Source organism: Athene cunicularia, assembly GCF_003259725.1.
Source record: "Athene cunicularia isolate RWA chromosome Z unlocalized genomic scaffold, athCun1 chrZ_part3, whole genome shotgun sequence".
Classification (NCBI taxonomy): domain Eukaryota; kingdom Metazoa; phylum Chordata; class Aves; order Strigiformes; family Strigidae; genus Athene; species Athene cunicularia.
This window is the reverse complement of record NW_020799144.1, coordinates 1,189,077-1,200,873: the sequence shown is the minus strand read 5'-3', so window position 1 is coordinate 1,200,873 and position 11,797 is coordinate 1,189,077. Positions and strand designations below refer to the sequence as shown.

The following is an 11,797-nucleotide window of genomic DNA, read 5'->3' as shown; positions in this document are numbered from 1 at the left end:
GCGGCTCGGCCGCCTCTCCCGTCGCAGCCTCTGCTCTGACCGCCGCCGGGGAGCCCAAGCCGTGAGGGTCCGGGTCCGCCGCTCCGCCGGCGACCCTGCCCGCGGGTCGCACATTGGGCCGCACGTTGAGGCGGGCCCGGCGGAACATGGCGCCGTCAGCTCGCTCCTGACGCTCGTTAGAGGCACGTGCGCGCCCGCCCGCGAACGCGGCGGCAGCTCCACAGCCTCACGGCATCCCTCCGCAACCCACCGGCGAGCGGAGGCAGGAAGAGGCAGGGCGGGGCGTCTGCGCGGGTTGGGGGTTGTTTCCTCAGCTGCTCGGGAGACTTTTTGTTTCGGTATTTTTTTTCTTAATTCAGGCACCTGGTAAACGGCTGGCCAAGCCTTAGTCTTCCACACGATGATCAATTTTAAGCAAACAAGGGAGGCTCCTGCTGTCCCCCAAACAGGGTTCGTCACCCCGTCTTGCAAAGAGCCATTTAACACAGAGTTGAGATACCTGTGTTTATTACAGTCCAGCACGGAAAAGGGTGCTGGGCATTCCAAGTGGCCAGCACACTGAGTTACAAACACACACCGTGTTTATTTGATGCTGAACACACAAGCACACGCCTCTATACATAACTATTGGTTAGTATTTTACCACAGTATCATCTATTGGCTAGTTTTATGACTCACTTTTGTTATAGTTGAACTAAATTACTAGGGTCCGAAATGAATTCACTAAACATTTATTAAGGTAGGAAAGCAAAAAACAGCGCGCTGGGCGGCCGGGGAGTCGCAGCTCTACCCAAGGCTCGCAAATTCCAACAAGTAACAGCCTTTTTATCCTCACGGAGGTCAGTTTCGGCATCTTTAGCACGCCTCTAAGCTTCTTTTTGTTATTATAAGATTTTTAAGGCTGGCACTAGCTTCAAGGTTGGTTTGTCCTTTTGAGCACATAGGCTTTCAGTCACATAACAATGGGGTTGTGCATCTGTTAACAAGGAGCTGTGAAGTTGTAAATTACAAAACATCTTTTTTACACTAAAGTCTAAACTTAAAGACAAAAGTTCAGCAGTTGTCGTGGTAACATAAGATTGCAGTTTAACAGTTGCCTTGAGACAGTACATCTTGCAACCTCTCACTTAAGTCCTTTCTCCCTTGCCAGACAGACAGGATGTTCTCAGATCTGTTGCAGCAAGATCATTCCTTTTATTAAAAACCTCGTTTGATCTGCTTATTACCCTTGATCACTTATCACAACTTTCATTTAAAGTCACAGTATCTACCTATTAATGTACTCATGCTCAAAGAGTGAAGGGCTTCATGAAAAGGTAGCAAGTTATAAAAGTGTGGTTTTCATATTATAATCAGCTATATTCACCTAAAGGACACAAAAATAGTAATTTTCCACAGCATGGTTTCAGATCAGCATTCTGTTGGTCATAAATCTTAACAGTAATTATATCCTAGAACTATGCAACCATGTTTATAGCTAGTGATTCTGAGCTGCCGATTGTATGAGAAACATCGCGTTTTACCTTTTGCTAAATTTCTTCTCTTTTATCCTTTTGCGACCTTCTGCAGCTGTGAATGTTTTTCTGTAGGAGAGCTTGGGCAGTATTAACAAACCCCCACATCCTCGGGTAGGGAAAGGTATGCTTTCGCTCTCAGCGGGCAAAACTAGAAAAAGCGAGTAGTGCCCAAAGAAAGCAGCAACCAACTGTTTTGGGTTTGTTTTTTTCTGACTATATTTGGTGATTTTAACAAACAATGCTCTGTACGGATTTCTTTTTCCACTTGATCAAAATCCACGTACTCTTATACAACCGCGGTTCAAAGCCCCATTTTCCTCCACTCGTATAACCACAGCCTCCTCTGAAACCTCCTGCCCCGGCCAGAGCCCAGCCAGCTTATGCCGCCCTCACCCGCCCCAACACCGAGCGCAGCCATGCACCCTACCGCAACGCTGCCCCTCGCTTTACGGCAGCCCGGCGCTCCCAGAGCCCACCGCGCCCGGCCGCACCCCGCGGAAGCCGTCAGGGCCGCAGCGACGCACCCGACCACCCCGAGGGCGTCTCCGCCCTTTGCCCCGCCCGGCCGCGGCCCGCTGATTGGGCCAGGCCCTAGGCCGGCGCGTCGCGTCCCGCAATGACGTCAGGGGCAGCCGAGGCGTTATAAGGGGCGTCAGGGCCAGGCGGGGAGGCTGGGCTGGAGGTTGGTGGCAGCAGCGGGGCTCCGTGGCCGGAGCGTCTCGCGATGACACGTGAGTGCCGGCAGTCCCCAGGGGCGGCTGCTCCGGGGCCCTGTCGGGTGAGCGGTCGGTCGGCTCCGGGCCGGTGGAGAAGTGCGGCTGGGGCGCGACGCCGAGGGCTACCCGGCCAGCCGGTCTGGCGGGGCGGCCGTGGTGTGGTGCTGCCGTCGGGTTTTGGTTCTTATGGTCCCCGTGGGGAAATCCGCGGTTAGTGCTTGGGCTGGTGGGGCTGAGGCTTCCCACATCCTTCCACCTCACTAGGCTTGGAGGAAAAACATTCTCACCCCGTCTCCTGGCGTAGCTGTGTTTGAGGGCGGGAGAAGGAAAGAATGGTGGTGCTATGCTGGAACATACGCTCAGTTTCAGTCCTGGCTACCGTCCAGTTTGTAAATAAAGGGCTTTTACATCACTGCCGAACACTTTGTACGACATTGCTTAAATGGTGGTTGTTGAGGCTGTCGTTGAAAGGGCAACGGGACTTGCTAATCACCACCTTATTCACAAGTAACGTTGGTGTATCTACGCTAAAATGGCGGAGAGCTGTGAACTAGAATACTCCGGCTCATTTAACTGGTGAGGTTACTGTTTTGGCTTCTGAGTATTGTACTTGACAATACAGAAACGCCTGTGTTTAACTGAGGAGTTGCTTTTACGTTCACACTTAAAAATACATAGCTTCGAAGCTACTGTACTGCTGAAAGTGCACATGAAGACCTGGATCGTAAACAGTTTGTGCATCGATCAGAACTTGAATGTGAGGAAGAGACAGGTTTATGGCTTTTGTTGATATTTTTTCCCCTGTTCTGTTTGGTGCTAGAATAAACAGCTTAAGGTTAAAAAGAGGCACAGCATCTCCCCCAGCTGAGCATAGCAAAAGGATAGCATTTAATTTTAGGATGACCTAGTTTAATAGAGTATTTGAAATATTAGAGGTAAAGCTGTGATGTGCTACCCTACAGTCTAGTCTTAGCTTTAGTACATGTTTTCAGAGTTCAGCGCTTTCTTGTCAATCAGACCTGGGCTAGATGCTGTGGTTTCAAATGGACATACAGTAAAACAGAATAAAAATTGATTGCTTATTAACAACTACTTACTGTGCCTCTGAATTCATAAATTCATGGTACTTGTTGCTGTGCCATATTTCAGGGTACCTGAAAACTGAATGTATTTGTGAAGATGGTGATGACTAGATGAATTGGAGGGTTCTTTTGTCACTTGTCTTCCATTACTGCTTTGTTCTTGCATCACATGGCTCTATTTACTTTTCTTTTTATTTTTGGGACACTGTGGCAGGCACTTTTCTTCTGCCTGAAGATCTACCATGTGGTGAGATCCTTTGCTGCTTAGAAAGTACTATAGGGATGATGACCTCAGTAGCCAACCCTTACTGCCATTCTCTTTGACCTCTTTACAGTAGAGATAATTACTGCTTGTTCTAGTGCTATTCAGAGGTCTTTTGCTTATCTTTCTTTTGATGAATAGCCAGATCTTGAAGTTGGAAGAGCAGGGACAGGTTGAAGTAAGGCCTGTGTCTTGCAGAGGCAGGCAGGGATGGAAGTGTTCAGACATAGGTATAAACAGGAAGGGTGTATTGACCTGTATGCTTGAATTTTGCATTAGAGGAAGCTGAATTGTCTTCTGTCAGACTGAACCATGCTTCATAGAAGATATAGGTTGATCTTGCAGAATGTAGAAAGCAGCACTGTGTTCCTGGGAGTTAAGGATACCCAGGTGAAGTACTGGGGCCAAACAGGCCTTGGCAATGTTTGCTTGGAAGTAGGGGTGGTACAAGTTAAGTTTATTTTCAAAGAGTTGTTTGGCTCTGTATGCCTTGTGTGTGTATTGCAATGCTCTTTTCTACCTTCTCTGCTTTGCTGTGCAGAAGTGGCAGACAAGCTTTTCAGTGATGCCATTCAGTTTGGTTCTTAAATTTACCATCTGTTAAAGAAGCAACAGATCAGTCTGGTGTTAGTTGCTCTGCAGTTCAGACTCTAGGTTTCCTGAAGCAGAGCCTTAGGCATCGAATCTTATAAAAAATAATTAATAGTGGTACAGCAGCAGGATCAGCTCGAGCTGTGAGGAACCCCAAACAAAGAAATCTCTGGACAATTACACCCTTACAGATTGTGCATCCCCCTCTTCACACATTCTCCATGCATCTTTCATGTGCCCTTTAGTCCAGTGATGATTCTGGCTTGAAATCTTCCAACACCTTTTGGTTCCTTATTGGATTTCTTCACTGTCTCCAGGCAGATTGTTACCTTGTCTAGTTACAGCTGCTGTTGACACTTGTATCCTTTTTCTGGTTTGTGCTGGCTCTGAAGGCCTCATTTTGCTTGAGTAGGTACAAGTTCAATACAAGTTCAGTAAATCTAAGCAAATGTTTACAGCTTGCTGGTGTAAGGCTTCGACAAGCTTAGCCACTTATGCTAAGTGAACAGCATACTAAATCACACACTGCACACCCTTACAAGTCTAAGCGGTTCATTCTATTTAGAACTTACTTATTTAAGATTAAACAACTAGTATGTTCTTAACATTACCATGTGTGTGGAATAACTCTGCAGACATCATGCACAATGTTTCCTTGGACAGAGAAGTGCATAAGGTTAAGGGTGGAGGGTAACTACTATGTGAATTCTTACTAGAGCAGTGTGTTTCGACTTCCTGCCTCTCTTTTCATAATAAAAATTACTTTATTTCCGTAAAGACTGCAGAAGACATGCTCATTGCTGGCAGGTCATTGTCTTCATATGACATTAATGCTTCCAGAGCACCATGAAACTCAAGAACCATTTATAGCCTGGAATGTATCATCTGCTCATGAATCATCAAGTTCTAATCAACATCAGTACTGCTAGATATAGTTAGCTGTTTTACTTAAGTTTCTGAACACACAGTGGTCCTTCTTCTACATGGACTTTGGTGACAGATAGTATTTGAGTGTAATTAATTGAATGGACTAATGGCCCATCACAGGCAAAGGAGGTAGAACAACTATAACTGTGCCCTTGCTGCCAAGTTAAGGAAACACCCACACAGAGGAACTTGTAAAATAAGGAAGATTGAAAAATACAGATATTGGTTAACAATGAAATCTAAAAAGCATGCACAGGAAAGAAAGCTGTGAACAGAAACCATAATAGTGCATGGACAGGACCCTTCTGAATGCTTGTTTGCTAATTCCTCTAGTAGCATGAAAATAATCTTGCAGGTGAACAGCATCAGGGTTATCCACTCTGTGCAGGGACATATACATGCACCTGTTTTGGGGAAGTAGTAAGTCGTTTTATTCTAAACAAGGCATCTTAATGAGGAACTGGAGTTTTTGTTGTGTCTTAATTTGAGCTTTGTTAGCTCCATTTCTTTGAAGGGGGCTCTGTCGTATGTGGTAGGTAAACAAAATCTTGGGCTGAAGCTCTATAGCTGGCATAGCCTCCTACTGCATACATGTCAGCTGCCTTGGAGCAAAAATTTATTAAGCCTGCATAGAGCTGCTTGTGTACTATATGGTCTTGTCTGCTTTCGTAGTTCCTATAGTAAGGCTGAGCTTCTGGGTTACGAGAGCCCAATAATACATTATGAATACTGTGTTAAATAGTTTCGGGGACTTTATCCAGTAAATAGTAAAGCCAAGTGTGTGAGCACAGGCAGGACACAGGAACAACCACAAAACAAGTGCAGATAGCAAATTAATTCCTGTTACCTTGTGACCTGGCAGATCTCAGGCAGAGGCATGCAAGTGGGGATGCAGGCATCATGGAGCTCAGTTCTTGCTGGCCAGAAAAAGGCGAAAAGAGAAGAAGATCTCGGGCTTGCTGCTTTCGTGTGTATATATCCTGGATTTTCACAGGCATACTTTTCCACTGCTTTGATCTTTCCCACAGCAGGGCAGGAATCTCAAGGATGTTCAGTAAGATGCCTCTGAGTTTCTCACAGGCCTGTGTTATCTAAACACACATTCTACCCATCAAACACACAGGCCTAAGCAACAATTAGTGTGATATATGTGGTTTTTAGCACCCCAGCTGCAAGTCACTTGAGCATGTTTACAATCCTTCTTGCCAGTCTTACACTGTATTCCCCACACCAGGGTTCCCATACATGTTAACTATACTGGTCATCTCTAAGTGGCATCTGCAGAAGTGTATTCTTTCTACAAATACATGTGAGGCCCATAACTGCTAGTTATATGCTTAGTTATGAGCAAGACTTTAAAAGTTCATGGTGCTTTACCATGGGATGTTATGGAATCCATCTGATTTTGTATGGCAACACTTGTGGTTTAGCCCAGAGGGCAACTGAGCACCACAGCCATTCACTCACTTCTCCCTCAGGACTGGGAAGGAGAAAATGAAGAAAAATATTCAGGAATTAAGATAGGGAAGGGTAGGTCACCAGTTAGTCATGTGCAAAAGACTGACTCATTAGGGGAAGAAAAAGAACATCAGTTCAAACAAAGACAAACAACACTTAAGAGTGGGACAGTGAGAAGCATTACCACATCTTAAAAACACACACCGCCCCCCTCCTTGTTCCCAGGCTCACCTCTGCTCCCAATCTCTCTACCTTCTCCCCACCCTGCAGCAGCGTGAGGGACGTGCAGTCCGTTCGACACTTCTTCCTCCTCGGGAGGGGTAGAGTTGACTGCACACTCTTCCCCTGCTCTGCTGTGGGGTCTCTATCACAGGAGACAGCCCTCCATGAACTTTCTCTGACATGAGTTCTTCCCACAGGCTGCAGCCATTCCTGTGTTGCTCTGGCGTAGGTCACCCCTGCGTGTTTCAGTCTTCCCAGTGCTGAACTGCAACAGCGGGGCCTTCCCACAGAGTCCCAGCCTCCCTTGGGTGCAGCTGCCTGCTCCAGTGTGGGGTTCTCCACAGGCTGCAGGGTGACCTTTGCTCCACTGTGAACCTCCATGGGTGGCAGGAGGGTGGCCCTGCTGTCTCACCACAGGATACAGAGGGGCCCTCTGTTCTGGTGCACCTCCACCACTTCTCCTTCCTTCCACTGACTTTGGTGTTTGCATAGGTGCATGCCTCACAATTCTTCCTCACAAGTCTCAACCCCCTCTCATGTTTCCCTCCTTAAATATTATCACTCATATGTTATCAAAGAGGTGCAGCCACCATTGCTAATTGGCTTGGCCTTGGTCAGAGGCAGGTCTGACTTGGAGCCAGGGAAGCTTTTGAGAAGCTTCTCACAGGGGCTACTGCTGTAGCCCCCTCCTCGATTACCAAAAACCCTGCCACTCAATCAAACCCAGCACACACTACAGACTGAAACCAAGTAGAAGTTTCTGGACCCAAATACAGCCAATTGCTTTTTGATTTCTTAGAGGGCTGTGGAAAGAGTTTGAGGAAGCCTATAAACTCTCTCAGGCTGCCCTCATTTTAATGCTATTCTTTCAATCTAAAATTGATTTGTAAGCTATATTGGATGCTGGAATCTTGAGGAGAGGATGGCTCTTCTTGGGATGAGTTACTGTGGTAATTTTGCCTGGCCTATTGAGGGGCCTTCAGTCTTTTATGTGAATCTGAATTGTGTTTCTGGAAGGAATGTTGGAATGGATTTTGGTGATCGTTTGCATGGGACCTGTACAAATGTAAATGTGAGAACTAACAGGCTTTCTTGCCTCCCATTATGCACTGGAGGGAGAGACTGATGGTAGATACCAACTACAGAAGATACTGCCATACCAGCTCTGCAGATTGAGCCAAGCCTTACCACCTCTATAATGGACTTCTACACATGCAAACCATGTGTAAAGTGTGGTACCTTTATAAACCATATGTTATCTTACAGGTGGGAATCAGCGTGAACTTGCCCGCCAAAAGAACCTGAAGAAGACTCAGGAGATCCACAAAGGGAAAAGGAAAGAAGATAGCTTGTCTGCTTCTCAGAGAAAACAGAGGTAAGATCTAGTAAATTTGAGTGAAATGGTTGCCCATAATAGGAGGGAAAAGCCAACCGTATCCTGGGCTGCATCAAGAGAAGTGTGACCAGCAGGTCAAAGGGAGGTGATTCTCCCCCTCTACTCTGCTTTTGGGAGACCCGCCCCTGCAGTGCTGTGTCCAGCTCTGGGGGCACCAGCATAAGAAGGAGATGGACCTGCTCAAGTGAGTCCAGAGGAGGGTTTCAAAGATGATTGGGTGCTAGAACACCTCCCTTATGAGGACAGGCTGAGAATGTTGGGGTTGTTCAGCCTGGAGAAGGCTCTGGGGAGACCATATAGCGGCCTTCTGGTACTTAAAGGGGGCTACAGAAAAGATGGGGAGGGACCCTTTCTTTATCAGGGAGTGTAGGGATAGGATGAGGCATAATGGTTATAAACTGAAAGAAGGTAGATTTAGATTAGATATAAGGAAGAAATTCTTTAGTGAGAGGGTGGTGAGGCACTGGCACAGGTTGCCCAGAGAAGCTGTGGCTGCCCCATCCCTGGCAGTGTTCAAGGCCAGGTTGGATGGCGCTCTGAGCAACCTGGTCTGGTGGAAGGTGTCCCTGCTCATGGCAGGGGTTTGGAACTAGATGATCTTTAAGGTCCCTTCCAACCCAAACAATTCTGTGATTCTATGATACAATAAAACGGGTCAGAAGGAACCCAGTGTCTCAGCTGAAACAGCATTTAATTGCTTTGATTCACAGTCCATTCATATATCAGAGCATAAACTGTGGATGTAGGTTTTACAGTATCTATTGTTAGATAGATTTATTTTTGGTAAGACCTATAAAGCTTTTATTTCCTTTGAACAGCTTTTTGCCTAGTATCAACATGAAAATATTGTGTAATACTTTCTTGAAGTTGTTTAACCCATTGTGTCCTTCTAAAATCAAAAGAATTCTATAAGGTCTACTAACCAAGTAACTTGTCTACCTCATGGAGTAATGTACTGGAAGCAACAGGATAATAGAAACAGTGTGCTCATAGCTGAGAAGTTTTATACTAATCTTTTTCCCTTGAAATGGGGGTTGTTAAAGGGCAAAACCAAGCTGGAGGAGACTACTTCGAAAAACAGTGAGCCAGTATATGAAATGCAACTTTTTTTCTTCACAGAGACTCTGAAATTATGCAGCAAAAACAAAAAGCGGCTAATGAAAGGAAGTCTCAGCAGGCAGAAGTGAAATGAGCTGCCTGCATGGAGAAGTGAACCCATGAAGCAGAAGGACCTAGAAGATCATTTGTAAAAGTCTCTGGCCATTAAATGACTAAATGTCTGTCTTGCAGAGTGGTTCAACTAGCATTAGAGTATTTTTCTGATTAGCATAGGTTTCGTTGTCTGGAGTGCTGGTTTGAAACTGCCTACGCTCTTCTGCATGTGTATGAATAGAAGTATCAAGCCATAGCTTTACTCCAGCTTTTGCTGCATTTGTTGGCTTCACTTAATGGTTCTAGTGAAAATCAATTTCTGAATCTACAGTGAGACGAGATATTATTGTCTTAATTCTTGAAGTACAGCTTCATCCAGAATGGAACACACTTGTAGAATGTGCTTAAGGTTAAAGAGATCTGAACTGTAAATCTCAAATTATTTTTACAATAAAATGTTGCATGAGAAATACTGTCTAATCTGAAATGGTTATGCTGGATAATCAGTTGATTTCTAAGAAATTACAGAGAACACAGAGAATAGATAGAATTGTGGAAAAATGCAATGTAAGTGTGAAGGTATAGCAGCTTGTAATAAACAAGAAATGTTTGATACAAGCAATGTTACCAAAAAACTGGAATACAAACTTATCGACACCAATTTGATGCAGATAAGCAGACACTACTTTATTGATGGCTGGACGTGATGGGGAGTGCTCTCACCAACATCATGTGCCGGGCACCAGAATCATACATCTTATATAGAACTTACTCATACATATTCATTAAGTCTTCATACATAAACATACAATTTCTAAGACATCATTAACACATTCTCCTATTTCTGATTATGCACAGTGAAAGCTAGAAATGGGTCTGTGATGTAACGTGAGTAGGTGGTCCATGAGTCGATGGTTGTGATCTCACCCTGCTGGAATCACCCTTTGCTTAAGGACTGTGCTAGTTTGAAAACAAACTAGTGGGAGACACAAAGTCAGAATAACAATTTAATAAGAAAAAAAAATTATAAAGGCAGATAACACTGGGTTAAACTAACAGAGTCAGGATACAACCTGACCCTGTTAATCAGGGTGGTGGTAGCAGTCTGGTAGAATGGTGGCTGCAGTCCCCCTGAAGCAGTCATCTTGTAGAGGAAAAAAAAAAATCTGCTCTTCCTCAGAAAAGTCCAGTGGTGGCTAAGCAGCTCCTGTCCTCTGGAAATCCAGTGGAAAAGAGAGGCCTCTGGTATCCAGAATCTCAGGTTATATCCAGGATGGAATGCTGGTTTTCTCCCTCTGGGTGGAGCATCTCACAATGGGATAATGAGTCATGCTGCATGGCATTGATGGGCCATTAACAGAAAGATGGTCTGGAGGGAGGGAGGGGAAACAAGGAAACACTGCCCCACCTGATTTCCACAGCTCATGAGGATGGTAATAGAATACACTGCAACCCAGGACATAATCCACCCCTTATTCTATTATCTCCATCATCCCAAATCAATACCTTCCTTAAACTCTACACATGCCCCCCGCACCTATATATATATATATATATATATATATACAATGAAACCCTACACACAGTTCTCACCTAAGATTAGGTCTCCTTGTTGTACACAATGGGTTTCCCCATCTTTCTGCATTATCCACCAAATGTAACCAGGTCCTTGAGCAAAGACAATCCCACGGATAGGTTTGCCTTTATCTGAGGTGGGATTAATCCAAACAGTCTTTCCTAAAATACCTCTCAGGTGTACCACAGGAACTCTATCTCCATCCACTGTGTGCAAGGGTTCAGACTCGGCGGGACCAGCTCAATTGATGGACCCTCGGGTATTGGCCATCCAGGTGGCCGTTGATAAGTTCACTTCCCAATTTTTGAAAGACCCCCACCAAGTGCCTTTAGGGTGGTTTTAAGTAGTCCATTGCAGCGTTCAACTTTCCCGGCAGCTGGTGCATGATAAGGGATATGATATATCCATTCGATACCGAGTTCTCTGGCCCAGGTGTTGATGAGGCTGTTCTTAAAATGAGTGCCATTGTCTGACTCGATCCTCTCAGGGGTGCCATGTCTCCAGAGGACTTGCTTTTCCAGGCCCAGGATGGTGTTCCGGGCAGTAGCATGAGTTCACTGTTATTGCTGTTTATTGTTGTTACCATTGATACTGTTGTACATTAAAAATTGGCACACCAACGTGGGGCAGATGCTGACCAGAGTGTGGTAGAGCAATCTGTTGGGTGTAATCTTTCTGTTTGTATTTGTGTTTGTTTGATAAGAAAATGTTTGCAATGCTGGCCCATTTGCTTGCGTGGGGGGGATGGATTAACACTTATATCCAGTGTATAATCCCAGTGGTGGTGTTTGTTATCAGTGGAAAATGTGCAAAGGGTCTTATGTTGTTATACTGGCTATTGAATGCTTATAATGCCTTTGTATCACTGTGTGTGGGGGTGGGCCGGTACCTGTTTGTG

General features: G+C 45.2%; 2 protein-coding genes across 2 annotated transcripts in view; one reads left to right on the top strand and one right to left on the bottom strand.

Annotated features, from left to right (window-relative positions):
• Positions 1-148, bottom strand: part of BDP1 (B double prime 1, subunit of RNA polymerase III transcription initiation factor IIIB) — a 59,888-nt gene extending 59,740 nt beyond the window's left edge. The window contains exon 1 of the mRNA XM_026866485.1: positions 41-148. Within this exon, the coding sequence (XP_026722286.1) occupies positions 41-148 (108 nt within the window). The remainder of the gene's footprint in view (positions 1-40) is intronic.
• A 1,996-nt stretch (positions 149-2,144) lies between these two features.
• On the top strand, positions 2,145-9,579 carry LOC113490274 (small EDRK-rich factor 1-like). The gene is made up of 3 exons (XM_026866610.1): positions 2,145-2,248; positions 8,042-8,150; positions 9,291-9,579. The coding sequence occupies exons 1-3, from the start codon at positions 2,242-2,244 to the stop codon at positions 9,361-9,363; spliced, it is 189 nt and encodes a 62-aa protein (XP_026722411.1). The 5' UTR covers positions 2,145-2,241; the 3' UTR covers positions 9,364-9,579.
• The last annotated feature ends 2,218 nt before the right edge of the window (positions 9,580-11,797 follow it).